Below are 21,506 nucleotides of genomic sequence, written 5' to 3'. Positions count from 1 at the left end.
AAAAAAAAAAACCAAACCTTTGGAAGCTGTTAATTAACTTGATTAAAAAAAAAAATTAAAGGCCTTGGTTAAAGCATATCATGTCAGATAGAATTCTCAAATAATATCTGTCCTCATTTCATTCCACAGTGTTCTGAAATAGAGAGCTGGTGTTCACAAATAAAAGGTTTCTCTCTCAAATGACAGCAAGGGCTGAAAAACACAGCATTTTAGAAGTGTGTGCCAAATATGCCTATCGCTTGGTTGTTGCACTCCCTCCAAGCAGAAGCAAAACTGCTCACAGCACACCTACTAGGTAATAACACCTTTATAGTTCGTTGAAACAATCTGCACTTTGCTGAAAGAATTGAGCCCCTAGTTTGTCTCCCTCCATGTCTTCATGCTGGACCAACAGACAATACTCACATCAGAATCCGACACGGGCGGAGAATCTTCCATATTTACAACCGGCACATGTACCCGTTTTACAGCTGTTTTCTTGATTTCGTGAGATTTGCTTCTTGACTCTATCATCTGAAAGAAACAAAAATGAGTTTGGTAAAAAGCCCACATATTTATTTTACAATTTCATTCTGTACTTTGTTATTATTTAGCTTGCAGTAGAGAAGAAGCATACTGAAATTGAACATTATTCATTTTTATTATTCATTGGGAAGAAAATAGAGCATTAACTATAGGGGTGGTAAGGGCTGGCGAATTCCCTCGTAATTCATGCACAGGGGATAATACTGTAACTTACTGCTTTAGCTGGTTTCTCTTTCCATACAGACAGTTCTTTAGATAAAAGTTCCTCTGGTTTCATTCTCACGAGCTTTGACAGTGAGATTTCCTCACGAAGGACACGATGAAAAAGTCCCTGAAAACAGAACAGACTTTACTGCCATGCTGAAGAGAACCTGCCTGGGGAACTGACAAGATCTGCAGTGATGAACAGGCAAAATCTGTTCTAGTTTCATAATTGCCATTAAAAATATCAGCTAACATACAGAAATTTGGAAAGGTGGAGCAACGAGAAAATAAGTATGAAACAAACATGAAGTATGAATTTCCCTTGTTGTCATCAATGACTACCAGTATAACTGAACAGGGATGTCGAAGCTGAACAGCCACTGTCCTGTTTCCTATCTATTGCACAAATTCAAAACCCACAAACTTTCAAGTGTTCTCTACTGAGTATTTACTCTGCACCAGCATCGGTTCTTTTTTTAAAGCATAAATATGACCATGCACACAGGCAGTATCCAACACATACTAAAGAATGTCACAAGAAAATTAGTGAAGTCTGTATTTATTTTAAGAAAGCCATTCTGTAAATAAGTAATTCATACCAAATGGCCAAACTAATAAATACACGTGACCAACTAAGGTAGAATTTGAACTCCTACTTGGATATTTTATTTTATTTTTAAGATTTGAATGGCTTTATAATAATCCTTTATAGTATAACTCACAGGTCTCTATCTTGAAACTCTTAATGTTGAGGGTAGCATTTAACATAACATTAAAAGGCAAAGTATGTTTCAGTAGATGTTTACTGTTTAAAGAAATTCCAAACCTGGTTTTTGGGGTCCTTGAGATTGAACATGATGCTACGGTATTTACTCTTGTATCTGTTGTCTGTAACTTGGAACAAATTAAACATCTCCTTTTCAATGTTGAGTGCTACTCTCCCTACTTCACTCTCTGTCATGACCAGATCATCACTATCATTGACTCTGTTAAAAAGAACAAAAAAAAAGGGTATGTGCATTTATGTCAGGCATGAACCTTCAGGCAGCATTCATAAAACCAAATTTTCCAGAGCTAACAAGGGCTCCTCCTCACACGCTGAGGGCTCAAGACTCCTTTAAAGGACACCTCCAACCCAAAGCCTATCTCAGGACCTTGAACTGCAAACTCCGCCAACCCTTCGTAGCCGTGGCAGACACCCTTCAGGCAACCGAGTCAGCCTGTCCTGCTCCCGCTCCCGGCACCGGAGTTACAAGTTTCTCTGCCGCGAACAACACCGGGAGCCCAAGCGCCTGAGTTTCAGTCCTACCTTCTCCACTCTGACCAGCATCTCCATTTCAGGAAGACCAGAGTGCAGTGGTCTATAATTAGCAGTGATGGCTGGTGTTAGCTTTAATAATTGGTGTAGGAAAATTTGCTATTTATTATTTTCTTTTCTTTCCTAAGTGATAGAGCACTTGTCCACTGATCAGGGCTGGTTGTTGTTGTCAATTTTTACGTCAGAAGGGCAGGGAATCTCCACTTCAGTAAGCCTTTAACCTTCCGCTGCATTTCCTATTCTATGTCCCCTACAACATCTACGTCTCCAAACACTGCCATCATTCAGATTTTAAAACTTCAGAGCACCTGTGTTATAAAATATCCTATGCTGTAATGCTGTAATTTAAGTCTTCAACTGTATCTGCCTCAATACAAATCGACAGTGAGGTTTCTTTTTTCCAAAAAAAAAAAAAGCTGTTTCGCATGCCCATTTATTTTGTATCATGATTTAATTTTTTTTTAATATGTAAACCTGAAATGTCAATCACATTTGTAGCAATTTGTTGTATAAATTCAATCCCTCATTGTCTCTTATCAAGACATAAACCTGAACTCGGGAGACTAAACATTTACTTTTAGTTGTAGCTTCCTATATAAAATAAGTGCTTTGAATTCCCACCTCTTCCATAAAATTTCTTTTAGGGATCGTCGAATATTTTGTCGAATCTGAGAGTTGGGTTGGGACTGGATAGGGCTAGCTGATGCTTTCGCTTGACTACTTCCAGATGCAGTAGAAACGGAGGACAGTGAAGGCTTTTTGAGTCCTCCACCCAAAGTGGAAGATGGAGCTGGTTTTTTGGACACTGATGAGCCCTGAGAGAGAGATGGATGTTTTGAAGGAACGCTGCCTGAGGAAGGCCAAGGTTTCTTGGGAATTACACCTTTGAAACTTCCAGCAGGTTTAAGCGGTTGCTTATTTAGTGACGTGTTAGAGAAGGATGGAGACTTCTTTGAAGGAAGATTTTTAGTGGCAGAAGACACCTGCTTCTCCATTAGGGATGCAATAGCTTTCTTTGATGCTGATGCAGGCTCTGCTCTATCTTCATTCCTTTTCTCTTCCTTCTGAGCTGTTAAAACAAAGAAGAAAACATAATATTAGAGGTATAACTTTGTAGCTTCCAATTTGTGAATGCCAATCTACAAAGTCTGCGAAATGTCATTTCCAGAGACTAGCTATCAAGTAGGCAATTTAAGCTATTTACTTTCACTATCCTTTTAAAAAGTACTTTTAAAAAACCATGCAGAGGTTGATAGGTTTCTTGAAGAAATTTGTCTTTGTTCCTTCAGAGACTGCTCCATGTCAGAAGCCAACTGCAAAGTTTTTTTAAAAGTTCCACTTTGGCTCTACATGTCAAAAATTTTATTTACAATCTACTCAAGAAAACCGGGAGTGGGGAAAGGCACCACCTTCAAAGATTCCCAAGTGAGATTTCATGGTTAAGCTTCAAAAACATCCAAACTTGCACACATGAAAAAAAAAAAAGCACAATACAATGCACATTTTATATTTCAGCAGAAAAATTCTTATAGCACCTTACAGAAGCATTTATTACAGAAGCTGACCCGACGACAGAGTCCATGAAGTTGAAACTGCATTAATATTATTTTTAGTATCAATGTTTAAGAAACCCTTTCACACACATTTTTTTTATTTTAAAGAGCAAGCAAAGATAGACAAATTATGTAGCACAGAAGTTGCTTACAAAAATTTAGATACGTAATTTACTTGGTTGCCAGCATGAATATCATACTGATGACGCTGATGAACTCGTATTTCAGTTTCTAGCTAAATTCTATGTTTATACAATAATTAAACATTAATAATTCTGCTCAGGCTGTGGCCATCTAATTCCCACTATTCTCAAACTATTCCATTCACAATATTCAGATTTTTCAATTTAATCCTTTTTCTAATGTTAATAGAATAACTGAAATACATCATACACAAGATTTATAAGGTGTAAGTAAAGGCTCCAGTTCTCACATGTGTTGAAGTTGTACTTGCACAGGACTTTAAAAGCAAGCAACTCTTCAAATTGTTTCATCTCTCCACCTTCTGGCACTGCCAGGAACAATTCAATACAGAGAAAAAAGCCAAACACCAAAATACGCACACCCAGCAAACAAAAGATCGTGTATAAGACCCCACAGCTAGAGGGGGCTGATACCAGCACATTCAGCTCAACCAACGAAGGGTGCTGAGGGAAACTACCAAAACCCAACTCCTCCAATACAAATGTTCCCATTAGAAACGCCAAGTTTTCTCAAAAAAAAAAAAAAAAAAGCCCTTTTTGTCACAAATTTCTCAATAGCCACTGACCGCTTAACAAGGCTATTTTTAATCTTTTGTTTTTAGCTGGTGAAGGTTTGTAGATCAATTAGCCGAGCAGCCCACGTTGCAAAATGCAGGACACTTCCTGGGAAAGATCCAGGAATTTAAACTTCTGATAACTTTACCAAGGACCAAATGGTCCCTCTTGTGCTTCCACATCTGTGCAATGACAACAGAAATTACTAGGAAGTGTCCAAATTGTTCAATCAATGGACTTGAAGGGGACAAAGCACTCGCACGAAGTCTGCTTCAAGAAACCCCACGAATCGCACAAGCTTTGAACAGAAGCATCCCTCAAACTGGGCAAGATTTGGAATGCTTAAAAGACATCATGTGATGCTCCCTCATTCACCGAGGCAATAGCCTTGCGAACTTTCTCCACGCTTGCAAGTTCAGGTACCCCCTGAATACTGGCCCCTGCCTCCAGCAGAAATCCACTTCTAATCCTGGTTTCTTTAGAGAAGCTCTTACTGCTGGCAGCTTCACCACAAATACAGAAACGAGTGATTAAGATGAACTACGAAATGACACTGTACTTGAACTTTTATGGAGCTGAGTATAAGGGTGTGTGCTGGACTTCCGCTGAAACACAAGAAGCCAGACCCTGAAACACCATGTATTTAACCTGACTTGTTTTTCCTAGAAGTATTTTACAAGTAGATCGCTTGAAGAATTTTTCTAAGTGAGATTGAACTACTTGAAGTGTAAAACTAAAAAAGCTGCCCCTATACATTAAATTGTTTCATAGGACATGAAGAATTTGCTCTGAGGTAGATTACCACTCACACTATCCCCATAGTTTTCCCTGGAGACTGGTCTCAGTGACTGTCCGAGACCGAGCATGACCCACAACCTCTCTCCTCATATCCCCACCCTCTCCCTCCCCGCTAACACTTTCCTTGTCCTCAGGACAGCCTGGACAATCCCAGGAGGGAGGAAGAGGACTGGGAATTATTGCTGATGTTTTTTTTAATTTAGTCGAATTTAGCACCCAGAACTTAACAGATTTGAAAAGCCAACATGTTCTGAGTTTCGAACAGTCTTGAAATGGGAGAAGGCAAATGTCCAAAACATCTGCAGATAATGCTGCAGGAATTCCTCTACTTCCATTCTCTTTTTCCTGGTGTATTTTATTTTCTGCACAGAGGCACATTTCTGGGACACATCACGGAAAGGCAGGACAGCACAGCTCTGGTTTCAGAAGGACTACACTAAAATTCAGTCCTCAGTAACAAGCCATATAGTTCTTTTGGATTACAGCAGAGGTAAAAAATGTGAAATTCTACTTAACTCTCTACAAGCTATCTTTTTAATGATTAGTTCAAACTAGTTAACAAGAACTACAATGACAAAACTAAAACCAGCACCATCTAGATGCTTTGTGTCAATTGGCTGTTATATACATGAGAACTAGATCCACATCACGAACTGTTACAAACAGCTACATCGTAATAAAAATACGTACTTCTAAAGTAAATAAATAAATGGTACTTGCACAAAGGTAGATTGAGGTTCCCAGGGTTGAAGGGCAGCAGAATCATTAAGTGTCCAAGAAGAAAGCTGCAGAAGCATTCTGCAAGTGGATGTCGTGATTATTTATAAAGGTTTCTAACGTAAGGCTTCATCCTCTGCTGCTTTAGCCAACAGAAATTGTGCAAATATTTCATCAAAGTTTAAATTTCAAATACCAATTAAAGCTGCCTACCTACCAGTACTTGTCAACTAGAGAAACTGATGGTACAGACTTTGTACGTACTAGTTCAGTCACATGTAGGTCAGTCAGTGCCTCAGAACATCTACCAGCTGCTCTTTCAAATTTACAGGACGCATTGCTTTTTGGAGGAGGTCACTGTCAAATCACGCCCACGTTTTGATGAAGAAATAAGGGTACTTAAATCAAATGCAAATAGCCTGTCGTGGTTGTAGATGAATCTAATCTAAAAAATCCCTAATCCTTTTTCATAGAATCATTGAATGGTTTGAGTTAGAAGGGACCTTAAAGTTATCAAGTTCCAACCCCCTTCCTGCCATGGGCAGGGACACCTCCCACTAGGCCAGGTTGCTCAAAGCCTCACCAACCTGGTCTTGGACGCTTCCAGAGACGAGGCATTTTTGACTGCGAGAAACCAGGATTTTTGTCCGATCAAGTTCTGGGGTTTGGTGACAAGATTAATGCACTGTCCCAGAACTCAGCCGAACCAACTCACTGTGTCATCTCACGGCTCTTGGATCCAACGCCTGGGAGCACCCAGCTGGGTGTGAGGAAGGAGCAGGACCATCTCTTCTGGTGGCAGCCCGCTCTTCTGTTGACTTAACAATGAGTACATTCCAAAGCTTCCAGAATCTTCTCATATGCATGAAACTATGGCAAGTGTATGTTTGGAAGAGTTAACAGAAATAGGTACTCCTTTCAGAAAGCAGTATGCCAACACGTGGAATTTAACTTCTGAGCAGCTGCCGCAGTGGCTCAGCAAACTGATGGTCCCCGTAACAGACCAGGTATCCTTTCTGACCACGTTTCAACTTGCTTGGCCTCGCAGCCCACAAACAGCTTCAAGAGAAGACGCAGTTAATGCCTACTACACATACTGGACACTGTGTTTTATACCGTGATCTTTCTGGTCTTTTTCATCAGTAGCTCCAGTGTACTTACACTAAGTGCTCTTAAACTTAAAGGATAGCGATGACTAGTGAACATTAACCTATCCAGCCTAACAGAATAATCGGGAGTTTCACCACAGACAGAAGCTAGTGCCAGAATAAGGCATTTAGTAGCTCTTCCATTCAGTAGTTTCAAGCACACAGGGGTACCTCCCTGTGTTAGAAACAGTATTTAAAACAAAACATTAACTCTTTATTTTCCCCATTTTGTCCTGTGAACCACTTATTAGGAGAGCAACAGATTCTGATTGACTGAGGAGGCACAGACCACAATGACTGAGAGGTACAGATGGAGCTAAGGCTTGTTTGCAGAGTGAAACCTGATGAATCCCCTGGCAGAAAACAGTGCATTCCTCGCAAGGCTTAAGATACAGCATTACCCTGGTATGTTCACTACAAACCTAACTACAATCTCTCCCACTAGATGTCAACAGACACAGCCTCCCGTAAGGAAATTCCCCTGAAGCCAAGCCAAGTACTACAAACACACAGCAAAGAACTCAGCTTCTGGAAGTGGTGGAGGACGTAACTGCTACCGTGTCAGCCGAGCCCGCTGGCCGCCCACTGGTTCCGTAACCTTCCCTTTTGGACATCTCAGCACTGATGTTCCAGCATGGCAACGGGGTTGCTCGGGCACAACAGAACGATTTCTGCGGTGCAGCACTGTTTAAATTTATCTGGAGGATTCGCAGGATGCACTTGTATCATAATGCTCCACCTACACTGGGAGGCTGGTTTAGACCACCAGCACAGAAATTCCACTAAGGAAACTTTGCTCCTCCTCTGCTATCTGAAATCTATTTCTGTACGGCACTCAAGCCCATTCTGGTTCTTTCCCCTTCCCCTCTCTGCTCAACCTTCCTTTGGAATGGTAGGTTCAGAAAGCCACTTCAAAAATACACCACCACCACTCAGCTTCTACTTAAAGCATCTCCTTTGTGACAGGTTATTTTGCTGGAGACATTATCTAGTTTTTCCAACTTCTAAATACATGAAGAACCGTGCTATTATTTTGTTCACATTTTAAAAATTACTCCAGTCACGTTTCTTATCTTGGTTGATGCTAGAAGGTTTAAATGATGCCGTAGATATATCACAGACAGTTACACGTGAAGAGTCTGTTTCATAATGAGCCCGTTAGGTTGTTTCTTTTTCTTTGGAAAAAATAAGCATCACAACTACTACAAAACACTAAAAATACTTTTGTGGAAAATGGCTTGCAGCTATGCAAGCTGATTGCTTGTTACATAGTCATGAGAAGTTTCTCCACAGAACTAAAGATTTGGCATAAGGCTGTTTGTACACCAGAACTATTGTGACTGGTGTCCAATATTGTCTTAACGTTTCCCTGTATTCTCCGTCAATTTTCCCCCTCGGCCCCAGATAAAACTCCTCACGGCAGCCTGTGGGGAGCAGAGGCCGACAGCTGGATTGTCTCGTCCACCTTGCAGAGAACTTGCCACGGCGGGAACATCAGCCCAAGGGAGCGGGACGTGGGGAACCCAACGCTGGAGAAGGCGCTGCCTCACACGCCGGCGACCCTGTCCGAGTCCACCACACCTAGGCTGCTGAAGCACTTGTGGCTTCTACAGATACTTTTCATGCTCCTCTGTAACCATTTTTTAAAGCAAACAAAAACCCCAAACATGCCACAACTAACTTCCCAAGGTATGCACAGCATACAAGTTTGTGTGGCACCAACAGTTAAGAAAGGCGGTAGTTAACATTTTTCTTTTTTAAAAAAAATAATTCTGCAAGATTCCACAATATGAACAAGAAAACTTAAGAAGCACAATGCAGCTACTTGTAATCTACCTTAAAAGGTGGATCATTTACTACACTTACAGGTTTTCAATGTCTTTTAAAAAAACCCCAACTAATGCCAAATTAGAGGGAGAAAATTCACACTAGTGGAGCTTTGCAGTTGTTAAAAAAAAGCAAATATATCTGTTAGAGATATTTTCCAACTGCCTGTATAAGGGCTGGCCAGAGTCAAGTAATAATGTATGTATTAGCTATCTAATAATGTATTTATTAGCTATCTCCAAACACAGGCAACAGCACCGGCCTGTAGAATAGCTTAAACATCCGATAACAACACAGGTGTGAGAAGACGAGAAGCAGTGATCTATTTAGGAATTCACAAAGACACCCGGCCAGCATTTTGAGTGTCACACAAAAACGGTGAAACTGTACTGTGGAGTCCTGTACGGTCCTGCAGCTCCTTCTTGCTCGGATGCAGGTGGCCGCGCTGCCCCGTTCCTCCGAGCAGTGGTTCCAGCACGCTGCAGCCGTCCAGGCTCCAACACGCAAGAGGCGAAGGCAGTGCTTTGGCACGCAGCGCAGCAGCAAAGGCCAGGCTCCGGGCTCAGAGGTGAAAGAGTTCACCCCTGTCTGTCACCACTTGAGAATTTAAGAATTGCATTTTTCCCTGTTGTAAAACTGTAGAAACAGAGGACAGGCAGGGTTTCTCCACTGCCACTCAGCCTTGCTATGTCCTTAACGCATTTGTCCCGTGCAGCTGTGGTACAAGCCCTTTCTGCACAACGCAGGATAAAAGTAATCTTAACAGCAGAACCTGAACTAACCCCTCCACCCCAGTGCAGTGGCCGGTATCGAACTTCAATCCACGTGTTCTTCTGAAGTGAAGCCCTTTGTTGCATTATCCAGCTTACAAAACTGATCAAAATAAACGGCTGAGCTGGTGCTTCAGTGGCCGGTTACAAAGCACTCCACAACGGGAAGTTACTTACCGGTTACGAGATGCTCCTCAAATGGCCTTTGCACAGTCCCACTGCTGGGGCGCTTGCCTGACATCTCGGCCTCAGAAACTCCTCGAAGCCAGTCCCGTTCGGTGCCACTGAAGCACCCTCTTGTGGCACTGAACACTCAGTGCCCAGGGCTGGGAAGGTGTAGTTTTGTAACCGCTTCAGTTTCACAGCCCGCTCAGCTGCTGCCTTCCCGAAACCTGCTTTTGCTATTTTTCTGTCACTGTCCTCAAAGATTGCTTAGCATTAGCTCTGACTAGTTCAAGTGTTGAGCTATTCTTAACGATGTTTCTGTGTTAGTTTTCACTGGTAACTGCCTACTGGCTGCTTTTGCTTTCAACACCAAATCCAATTTTATTATCAAACAGAACTGCTTAAGAGCTGCCTCCTGCCTCCTGCCCTGCTGTTCTTCTTCAAAAGCCTCCATCAGTTCAATCTGCACCACAATGAGAAGCCCTAATTAAGCTGCCTGTGTGCCAAACCTTTACATTCAGGCACACAAAGAAAGTAAACCTGTCTTCGAAGTTTGGGAAACTCAAAGAGTTTTCCTAAAGGCCCATAAAACAAGGGCCTTTCTGTGGTGATTTGTTCCTTAGCTACGCTAAGGTTTGCTTAAACACGAAGGTTTTTTACAATCTACATGAATTCCTCCGGCTTTATCTGATCTAGGGTAGATGACTGCATCTTCACAACTACACCACTTCCGGAGTGAGAGGTGTTATCTGCTGAAAAAAAGGCCGCCTCCTTTTCCAGACCATTCATCGATCGGTATCGACTGGTATCATTCCTCGCAGGCACAGGCCATCTTCACGCTCCAAGTCCAGTCCGATCAGACACAGCGAGTCATCAGCATCAAGACGAGCAGCAAAACTTGACGCCAAAATGCACATGATCACCTCAAAAAGTCTCCTTCTATTTGGAGACTAGCAGAGAAATTATCTTTTTCCACTGGCTATGAAGTGAGCAAGTTCAAAGAACTAAAGTAATATTAGTAAAAGAAAGCAAAACAGCAGTACAGGGTGGTGAGTTTTTTAATCAAACTTTCATCACTTTCAGTGCTGATGACAAGAGATAAACCACCCTAATATTCATAGTGCATCCATAACTTGTGCCAGGCTTCTGCCCCCCAACTCTTCCCCTCAACAACTCCTTATTCTGAAGCCAAGCACCCATTATGGCAAGCGCTGGCTTCCTGTCGCCCAAGTGCCTCGGGGGTGCCAGGTGCTTGAAAGGCAAATTAGGGATGTATCAGCAGCAGGGACCAGCCTTCCTAACTTAAGAGACATGGCAAAAATCTTCATGTGGCTCAGAGCCACAGGACAGATGTAAACATACCTTGTAGAACAGAGAAGGGGAGCTCCAGGAGTTCACAGGCAGGAGATGGTAACTGCTCCCCAGGGATCCCACTGCTCCTTTAAACTGGCTGGGTCCCAGGGGCCGTGGGCTTCAGCAGCCACGACTGCTCTGCCCCACTCCACAGCCAGGGCTCAGACCCCACACCAGCCCCTCTGCCAGCACGCCTTGGCCGTTCTCATGACGCAAGTTGAGCACCGGAGCCGTGTTACACCAGCCACTCCTGTGCCGTCAGCTTTCCACAGCCAGAAAATCTCCCTCCTGAATTTCTCAGAAGTTCTGGCAGACTCATCTTAGGTATTCTGAGCATTATGTGGTCTGTCAGCAGCCTTTCCAAAAGCTCCTCTAGTTAAAAGGGTTACGGCTAGACCTGCATATACAGCAGCCACATGTCCCAGATAATATAAATTATTATTTTTATTTCCCTGGTACTACTTATTGCCTTTTAGCTAGGTTGCAGAATATAGCATCAGCTTTTAAGGAGTTAATTCAGATGCCAGAAGTAGTTTAATTTTAACAGTGCAGAACTTAGTACAGGACAGTTTTCCTGGCATCAAGTTTAACTACAGTCAGTTCTTGCAGGCAAACATGACTTCAGAACAGCTCCTCGGTTTAAGCGCAGTGGTTTTTAATAGTTAAGCTAACCCAAGAGCACTATAGCCACACACACTGCACTCAGTGAAAGAGTCACACCTTAAGCTCGCTCCTCAAACCCAGCCTCCAGGAGGTGGCAGCGTTGTCAGTGCCAGAAACCAGGAGAGGGACCACAAACATCGTGTTTTTTCTCGGAATGAAACGGTTCCCCTTCCAACTCCCACTCATCAGCAACCTCTATGAAATACTAGTACCAAATAAGATATTATAATGGGAAGGTATAAACTCACACTAGTTATCTATAGTTAAAAGAACAGAAGTTTAGTGTGACAAAGGAGTGCTCTTTACTTCTCTTTCTCTGTTGCAGTTACCTGCATTTATTGATAAAAGTAACTAAGGTGTTTAGGTAGCCTTAGCACCTGGGCTGAGTAAATTATTAGTCCACGTATTTCTTCTACTAAGGTCAGCTGAACTTCCAAGCAGATGTGAAGCACTTCTGAGTACTTCGCTTCTTTATGACAGGGTAGTTTGAAAACTGTCGTACTGCAAACGTCCCTCTCCTTCCCCTCCTTTTGGACTGCTTTTCTATTTTGAAACCACTGACACATTTGTTGACAACTTCTACTTGCCAACACATTCTATGATTAACAGCAAAATTATAGGGAAAAGAGCCTCTTTCAAATTTTGCTCAATCAAGCAGAAAACCTGAGTTCAGGTGCTTCTGAGATATACACTGATACTTCTGATAAACATTTGCAACAGCAAACATGTTTGGAGTATTCCTTCAGCCTCTTTCTCCAGGGCACCAATGGATATAATGGGCAAATAGTTACAAATGCAATTCATGGCATTAATTAGTGCAAAACTTGAAGTACAAAAACTCTCAGAAGAATCAAAGAAGCAGCCGTCACAAACTGCTTTTGTGGTTTTTTTTCGGGCGGGGGGGGGGAAGTTGTTTGTATGATGCTTCTTAGAAGTTTGCTGTCCTCCACTCTAATTAAAAATAATGCTTCCTAGTAAGTACTGTAAGATGCTCGTTAGCCTGCTACGAATTGGAAACATTCCAGAAATCATTTTGGGTGGCGCTACCCCACGAACACCTAAATGATCTTACTACATAAAGAAGAGACTGTTTTGCTTTTGTTATGAATTTTACATCTGCTTAAATATGCCCTAAATATTGGTAACTAACACTAGCTCACATGACAAATTCAGGATTTGTTACAACTTGAATGCCTGAACGGTGTTCCCACATCTCACCGATCTCTATACTTGTATCAGTTTGGAAGCCAGGATGACTTTTGCAATTCAATGTAGAAGTTGAGCCCTGCGTATTAAATCAATACCAATTTTCTAAATGAAATTAAATGCAACACTTCTGAAAGGGAACGGGATACACGCCTAATTTCCTCTTATGCATGTTCCTCAAATACTGCCCTCAACTTTAGAAGTACTTCTACTTAACACTCACTTATCAAAGCAAGTTTAAGGCATTTCCCACTCTAGTTATTAAACAAATAAATAGGATTATCTGCACTGGGAATATCAAGATGTTATACAGTGCCACTAATCAGGCTCCAGATTTTGGTGTCCAAAGTCACTTCCAAGTACAGCCCTGACTCACTCCCCAAAAGAGCTACAGAAAAAAAACAGAAAGTGAAGAAACACAAACTAATTGGGTAATGGAAAAAAAGAAATCGCTGCTCTACATACCTGCATGCTACTAGCACTAAAGATCCTTTTGCATTTTTTAAATGCAAAACAGGTTGGGAGGAGAAAAAGGGGCTTGGTAGCAAGGTTTAGATGCAAATATACTGCATATGCCTCCATCACCCACTACACCTGTAAGAGTGGCTTGATTTTCTTCTTGCTACTACATGATACAGTAGTAACAAATCTTCTATCTAACAAGTACGGGGCAAACATATAAAGTAAATCCATGCCTGAAACATGGAATACTGACTGATGGGAAGACTATTAGAGAGATTAATTCTGCTACTCATGTTAAGATTCCTTAATTCTTAAAGAGTCTCGTGCATCTAAGTCACTAATGAGGATTTGCAGAACATGGCTTGGAGCTGTGGGAGAACGCAGGCGGTATTTTGAAATCCTGTACGTAGAAGAATCCCATCCTCAGCTTCCTCTAGGCGACCTTAAGTCCAAACATTGGACACCCAGATGTCTGAACTAGTCATCTTCAACACCTTTCATAATCGATGTTCAAAATACACATTTCTAACCGGAGTCACTTTGTTCTAAGATTAGTGTCTAAACCAGGGGATGTTTTCTCCAGCGAAGGTGTTTTTCATGACAGACTAGCTCAGACCTAAGAGTCCTAGCTGTTAGATACCCAAAAGTGAAGTGAGAAGACCCTCACGAATTTCCATAATGCTGTAACTTCTACGTTTTGACCAGCATATGAAGATTTGTTAATAAATAAAATCTTGTACATTGCTCAAAAAGTGATGTAATGGCAGCTTCTCAGGAAGATCACGGATCAAGCCTATCCAGCAAAACGCAGGACACATTTTTTTCACAAATACACAAACAATTTACCTGGGAATTTAGTAATGGTACAGAGTCTCCATATATTAGTACAACTTACCTTAGTAATAACAATCTGAAGTTCTTCCTTGCATTCGATACGAGAGTTCTTCATCGCACGAACCAAGTTGTTTTCTATTCATTATTGAGGTCCAGTATATACACATATTTTTGAACCAATTTAACAATTTAGCCACAGGAGTTCAATTTTCTACTGGAACTGGTTACATCTGTATTACCTCCAGAGTAGTAAAAGTTAAAAGCAACCCCCTTAAAAAGCCCCCAAACTCGTTGCCTCAAAACCTGTACTCCCGTCTCCTAGAAAAAAAAAGCTATAGCAATTACAACATTTTAAGTGATATGGTTATACAGACACTTGAAATTATACTGAGATAGAAAGTGTCATAAACATTTGACATGTAAAACAAAGCCTTACAGTTTCATTTACGTTTTTCTCATCTAATTTTAGTTATGTTTAAAACACTACCCTCTCTGACAAAAAAAAAACTCTATAGCTTCTTTAGAAGAAGCTTAAAAAAAATGCAAGTTCATAAAAAACCCCGTATCTTAAGAGTTCACTATAAAAGAGGCACAGGGCCCAAGTAAGAAATATGCACCAAAAACACGCAGGGAAAAATTATAACCATTTAAAAAATGGAGATAGGTAAACAGAATTAAAACACACGTAGCAAGTCTCTACTACGTGCTGTAATAATAAACAGGGATTCAAGGTAGCTGGTATTCCCTTAGTGTTTAAAAGCTACATCTGAAAAAAAAAATCTTTTACATATACTTTACCTATAATGTGTTTAACACCTAGGTTTATTTCTGAAATTAAATGTAAATTGTCTAAGGTGTGGTTAAGAAAGCTTCGAGAACTGAGTTTCTGAATTAATTAGTCTTCAAGTGAGTAAACATCAGACACCAGGCCACGTGCTTCGTAAATGTGAAATGTAAGATTTCATCTGAAGTTCCACCACTGCATTACAGACCTACTTAGCTGGAGCCAATCAAGAAATGGCATTAGCACAAAGACTTGCTCAGGCTACAAAGCAGTATTTACTTACCTTTATAGAGAGAGTTAAAAGGATGCTACTCAAAACCTGCAAAAATATGGGAGGCAGTATCTCTGCCCAATACCCCCTTACGATGTGTTGTGTGTGTGGATAATGTGTGAAGTATGAACATATAAAGAGAAAGGAAAACAAAAATAAAGTACTGCCTCCCCCCAAACTTAAAAGTAAAGAATGATTCTTAAATTATTTCATGTAAGGAAGAAAAGCAGCAGGAAGAACTCGGATATACATGACAGTCAAAAACTGTTTGCAGAAGGGTAAAGTATCGTTGGATACCACGTTGACGATTTCATTCTCAGCACTAGCACTGAAAATGCGAGACCTGAGAGACAGGTGCCAAATCTAAATTACAAAAATACAATTCAAATTAGTACAGTTGATTGCTGATTCACCGTGCACACCGCTCAACCTTTCAGTAAAACCTAGCACAAATGCATCGATACTTACCTTTACCAGATTAGAAACAGTGATTGCCTTTACAGGAAAAATCTAAAGCTTAATCATGTGGTTTTCATCCAGAAATCAGCTGGGTAGATTGACAGGCTCTCAATCATACAACTGTCATGTGATACAAATGAAACTTCTAAAAGCGTCCCCCATTTGTGTGCATCTCTGTGTGAGAATCTTTGAAGGTGGAGAAAAGTAAGTTGGTGCCATATTAAGGAGGAGGGGAAAAAAAAAAAAAAAAAGCCAAACAACTCCTAAACTCCCTAGTCTTGCAGAGCCAAGAATGGATGGGCATTCAAAGACAATGTAAATGGTTATTCAGGAATATCCCTATGCGATACATACATTTGAACAACAGTGAAGATGAAATGGCAGCAGTCCTTTCAGGCTTTACAGCATTGTAATTATGATCGCTTGCCCAGGACGGCGTGGGGGGTTCTGCCGCTGGCTCTTTAGCAATAGGCTGAGTGTCTGCCTCAGTCTTGGCAGCTGTCGGGACAGTCTTCTTCACATTCAGCTCTCTCTTCTCAGGAAGAGGTCTCTTTTGGTTTGTAAGAGGCTTAACACCTGCCTGTGGGATTAAAAGCAGCTTAATTACTAATAATCATCTAATATATTTTACAAACAAGCAGAGACAGAGCTACGTACACAAATTTATATGAACCTCCTGTACGTACACTTGACACTTTCACATTCAAGACTGTAAAGCAAAGGTAATATCCACCTCAAAATAACAGTGTCCATCATCAAGCTGTGGGTTGCTTTTTTTTTGGTGGCTTCTTTTTGGTTGTAGGGTTTTGTGGTTTTTTGTGTGTTTTAAATCTAGTGCCCATTTTAGAGTGGTTTCAGAAGAGAAAAGAGAAGGCTGTGATTTCATCGTTTTGCTTCTCAAAGGATACATACAATGTAGTCATGTTAGTTCACTGTCCACAGTAATTCCAAATTACTGCCCCAACCCCAGTTATTTGGATTTTAAAAGGGTAAAATTAATTTGGAATTAAATTAAAATAAAAAATATGTGCTGCTTATACTTTTTTTGAAGGTCAATTAATTTGGAATTAACTAATTTTGAAGTGCTCTGCCATCTAGAAGGTCCTTGCAAGAAATCATCTCTATCTGGAGGCAATTATTGAGACTTTTTTTTAAAGTGACAGGAAACTATTTTATCGGCAGAAGAATTAAACAATGCCTTTACCACAGATAAAGGCAAGACAACAAAATGAATGTAACAGAAAGCTTCTCTTCACTACAGAACTTGGCAGTTTTATTTGACTCAAAACAGCAGAGCACAAAAATAAGCTGCTGGGCTTCAGGACGACTGTTTTAGATCGTGAACATAAGGCTTACCTGCAGCTGAGATTTTGGCATGCCAGGTTTTTCAGATTTTGGTTTGATCTTCTCTTTAGGTTTTGGTTTTGCATCCTTGCCAGCACTTAAAAACTTCATCGTGGCTGCAGCATGTTTGAGAATACAGTCATTGCTGCAGTACACGGAGTCAGGCTGAGCCAGGTTGAAACAGCCGGGCCCAATGCACTTGGATGCACCAGGAGCTTCGATTACCTAGAGAAGGAAACGGAGTGAGTTCCCACATACCTTTACAACACGAAGAAATGTTTCGCTTATCACGTGCGGACCACAGCTGTGACTCTGTGACCTGCACAACTGCCAGCGTAAAAATGACATTCATCCACAATTTAACAGAAACAACCCCGGCAGATGTTCAGAATTTCACTTGTGTAACACACTATTTTCAGAATGGGTTGTGTTTTCCAGAGGTTGATCTGCTAGTAGTGAACTAAGGGAGGCTGGTTTCCTAAATTTTCACATCCCATAAGCACAGAAATGCTTTTTTCTAATCTTTTACGTCATGTAAGAAATTTCTTCAAAAATGTGGAACTGATTTCTCAAGAATAAGGTTTCTAAAACTCATTTTACTTATGTATCACCATCAGCCACCGTCCTCTATGATGCACACTTGCAAAGGAAGCACTCAGCCATTCAGGTGTACAGATAGTTCTTGCTCTAGAGATTTAATAATTTTAATTTTAGAAGTCTCCAACTTACATGAACACAATAATTTTGCCATAGCCTAACACTTCTTGCACGTTGAGAAGTTTGCATGTGCCATCTTTACATCACAAATACTCTCCATCTGTATCAGTGTTACGTACTAAGCACTTCCTCTTCAAATATAAAGATTTAGAAAATAGCACATTCCTTGAGTGCATTAGGTCAAAGTCTAGAAATATTTGAAGGCTCTTCAGGCTCCATCATATCATTCCTAGGAATTATACCTTCAGTCTCACTCTTCTAGATTACTCTTAAAACTGTTACACAACTGCCCTAAAACTCAGAACTACAGTAGTTCTAGACAGCCTCTCCCCAGTCAACGAACTACACTTTGTCATTATGAAAAGTAAGTTCTTCACGAGTATTTCCAGTAAACAAATGTGTTATTTGCACAGTGGGGCTTATTTTCCCCCAAAGCCATAGAACAGCATGATCTGCTGCAGTCTGACAAAACCTGGGTTTGGGAATTTTCCCATAAAAATTACTTTGATATGATCTGCAGTACTATTCCATCAAGTACACACTTAACTGAAGTACAAGAAAGTATCAACACATTCCCTAGTAACCACGTCCAGCTTCAGATTAACTGAGCTGCCATTTCTAAGTCAGGGCATGTACTCAGATGATGACAAAACTTTCAGTGTCGCTGTCCCTACTCGTACAATCTCTCAGAGTTTTAATCACAGACCAAAACTCTACAGCAGGAAGTGCTCACGAACAGCAACAACAAGGAGTCCACCTCAAAGTGCTTCGAATACTTATGTTAGAGAACAGATACACCGAGTAATCCAGTCACCAGGCACAGAGCGATTTCAGCACATCAGTATCTGAAATAGCAACGATCTTTCTGCCTACAAGAGGCAGGGAATTCTGCAGAGAGAGAGAGATGCCCATTCCTGAGGCACAGCCCTGGCTAAGGCAGGGATTTGACTGCCAAGTTCTCTTAAAATGGTATCACCTGGCAAACAAGTATGACAGTTCCATGCCACTTCCAAATGCCAGAAGAACGTCTAAAATATAAGCATTTCTCTCACAAGAGGCAGTGAGTTAATGATAATTATGGAGAGCTGCCTGACAGGCTGAAGGACCTGGGCAGCATGCTAGTAGCAGCGCATTGGTCGGCAATGCTCAGAAGTAGAACTTAATACGAACATCCTCTGCAAAATCCAGTCCAACTCAAAAATGTTTTGTGCACGAAGCAGCACTGTGAAGTATTTGAAATTGCATTTGAAAATATTTTTGAGGAAAATACTGATTTCTGCACATTTATCTTGAATCAGTAAATATTTACATACTAAACTGGAAATGTTGGGAACTATGCACGAAGCTGGTAGGGAGAGCTCTGCTATTTACACTTGCTGGGGGGGTGGTACTCCACAAACATTTTGTAGAAAATGCACTACCACGGAAAGATCCCTCCAAAGAGATACTCGAACTTGTAATACTATTCTAGGGATGATTTCAAAGTTGTCAGATCAGGCGTGAAAGAAGAAATTCATACAGAAAAAATATGAATCGCTGTGGCATTCTAACAGCAAACACACTAAACGCTCTTCAAGGCATAGTAAGAAGAAAGGGAAAACGTTCAAAATGTTGCCATTACTACAGTAGCTTGGGCAGTACAAAGACAAACACCACAGCGTGAAGTTCTGAAATTTGTGTACACTGAGCTGACGAAGCTTCTTTGCCTGTATTTGGAATTGGGCACTGAACTTGCTATTACAAGATTTAAACTTCTTTTCTATGCCAGAATTTGCAATTAGTTCGAAATATACGTTTTAATGTTAAAGAAGGCAGCATAAAATCATTCTCTCCGCACTAATGACTTGAAGAAATATCAGGACAAAAATCAGATCTTTGAAGACTAACTGGAAGTAAAGAGAAAGTACAGCTGGAATTAACTCCAACACACACTTGTCAATGTTAAGGAAAAAGTTTCACTATCATTCAAAATGTCCAAAATTGCTTGGTACTTCAAAGCTAGTATAAACCAGTCCAGAATTCTAATAGTTTTATTAAAAGAACAACTGATTATTTGACTTTCTAAACAGTTTTTAGAAAGGGCAGAATAGCACAAAGTGCTTCCTTGCACCTACATAAAACTTTTAAATCGTCCACTTCAAAATAACACTTAGTTTTGGTTCCTATACTGACAGAACTATGGATAAACTTCTGCTGAACAATACTATTTGTTGTTCAGATTCATATTGAACTTTAAAAAAAACCCCATTCAGATTAATAGCCATAAAAGTAAGCCATTGCCTCCATGTACTCAATGAAACATGAAAAACAAGAAACAATTAAAATACTTACAGGTTGAAATATCTTTAGTTTTTTCTTCCCACTTGGATTTGCAGCTTTTTCAATCCTACCCTTGATTCCTTGATCCTCAACAGATTTTTGTTCAATTGTTCCTATGCTTGTGAATTCTGTGCCATCCACATTTACTTGCCCCACTTTCGCTTCCTGCTGGTCTATTTCTGAAACGGGCTCATCCTGCCCCTGTAGAATGGTGCAGTTTGGACAGATATAGTCCTCACCATTCCTTTCCAACAATCGCCCTCGAGCCTCAGAAATACCCACGCAGTCACCATGAAACCATTCCTCACATCTATCACAACAAATCATAAACCTGAAAAAAAAAAAAATCCAAGGAACAATAAAATGCTGTGAAGAGACAATTAACACTCAACAGATATTTCAAGCAGCAGATCTGAAGTTCCCCGCTAAAGTATCAACCTCACTGCTCATTTCTGTCTTCATTTATCCCCTCTTCTAAAGATTATTATAACCCCCCAGCCCAAACTTCAAAATACCCAACAGCTCATTCACCTATGCTGAAAAAGCAAGCATTAGCATTTGGTTTAATTTTTTTCATGACAGAAGAATTCCAACTACTTGCACCGGATTTTCAGCCGACACCTTTGCGTACCTGTTGTTATGGGGCTGACGACAAATGCAGTACAGCGCATTCGGGTCATAAATCTCAGACTCAGGTTTGCTTTTGGGTAGTTCGGGTTCTTCATCTGTGATCCCTTTCACACCAAGGGTAGGCTTTACCTCCTGCTGAGCCTGGAGATCTTCAGTGTCTTCCTCAGACACCACCACCTGACTCGCAATCTCAGTGTTGTCGGCAGTCTCAGGCTCTTGTTTGACAGGCAGCTCAGACTCCACCTGTTTTTCAGACTGGACATCATCTGCTTCTGCAGGATCCTGTTCTGCATTTTCCTTCTTCAGGCGGTTCTGCACGTCCTTCAACGAGAGCTGCGCAGGTTTCTGTTCAACGCGTTTCTTTCTCAGTCGAGTCTGCAGTTCCTTTAGTGTTAAGCCATCGCTATCGCTATCAGAAGTATCATCTTCCTCTTCCTCCTCGTCTTCCTCCTCCTCCTCTTCCTCCTCTTCTTCTTCCTCTTTTGTGACTCTGCTTTTGGAGCCTTTCTGATCCTTACTACTCCTAGTGACAATCCTTCGAGTTACAGGTTTTATGTCTGGAGTGCTCTCCACACTATCTTCAGAAGCGGTTTCAGCATCTGTAGCCGGACAGGACACTCCTTCACCCGAATCTTCCAGAATGGTAGGAACAATCCTCCTCCCTCTGCGTCTTACCCTGGT

At 41.0% G+C, this 21,506-nt stretch overlaps 1 protein-coding gene across 1 annotated transcript in view; it reads right to left on the bottom strand.

The window, feature by feature from the left end:
* Nucleotides 1–405: 405 nt before the first annotated feature.
* The window catches only part of LOC104275222 (death-inducer obliterator 1-like), a gene marked incomplete at its 3' end in the record, with an annotated part of 23,535 nt that continues 2,434 nt past the window's right edge, over nt 406–21,506 (bottom strand). The window contains exons 4-11 of the mRNA XM_009871118.1: nt 20,827–21,506; nt 20,208–20,526; nt 17,172–17,384; nt 16,170–16,395; nt 2,669–3,116; nt 1,556–1,715; nt 740–856; nt 406–513 (exon numbers count right to left, since the gene is read on the bottom strand). The exon at nt 20,827–21,506 is cut by the window's right edge and continues 1 nt beyond it. Of these exons, the coding sequence (XP_009869420.1) occupies nt 406–513; nt 740–856; nt 1,556–1,715; nt 2,669–3,116; nt 16,170–16,395; nt 17,172–17,384; nt 20,208–20,526; nt 20,827–21,506 (2,271 nt within the window). The remainder of the gene's footprint in view (nt 514–739; nt 857–1,555; nt 1,716–2,668; nt 3,117–16,169; nt 16,396–17,171; nt 17,385–20,207; nt 20,527–20,826) is intronic.

This window comes from Apaloderma vittatum, unplaced genomic scaffold (genome assembly GCF_000703405.1).
Source record: "Apaloderma vittatum isolate BGI_N311 unplaced genomic scaffold, ASM70340v1 scaffold38276, whole genome shotgun sequence".
Classification (NCBI taxonomy): domain Eukaryota; kingdom Metazoa; phylum Chordata; class Aves; order Trogoniformes; family Trogonidae; genus Apaloderma; species Apaloderma vittatum.
This window is presented reverse-complemented; position numbering and strand designations above follow the sequence as displayed.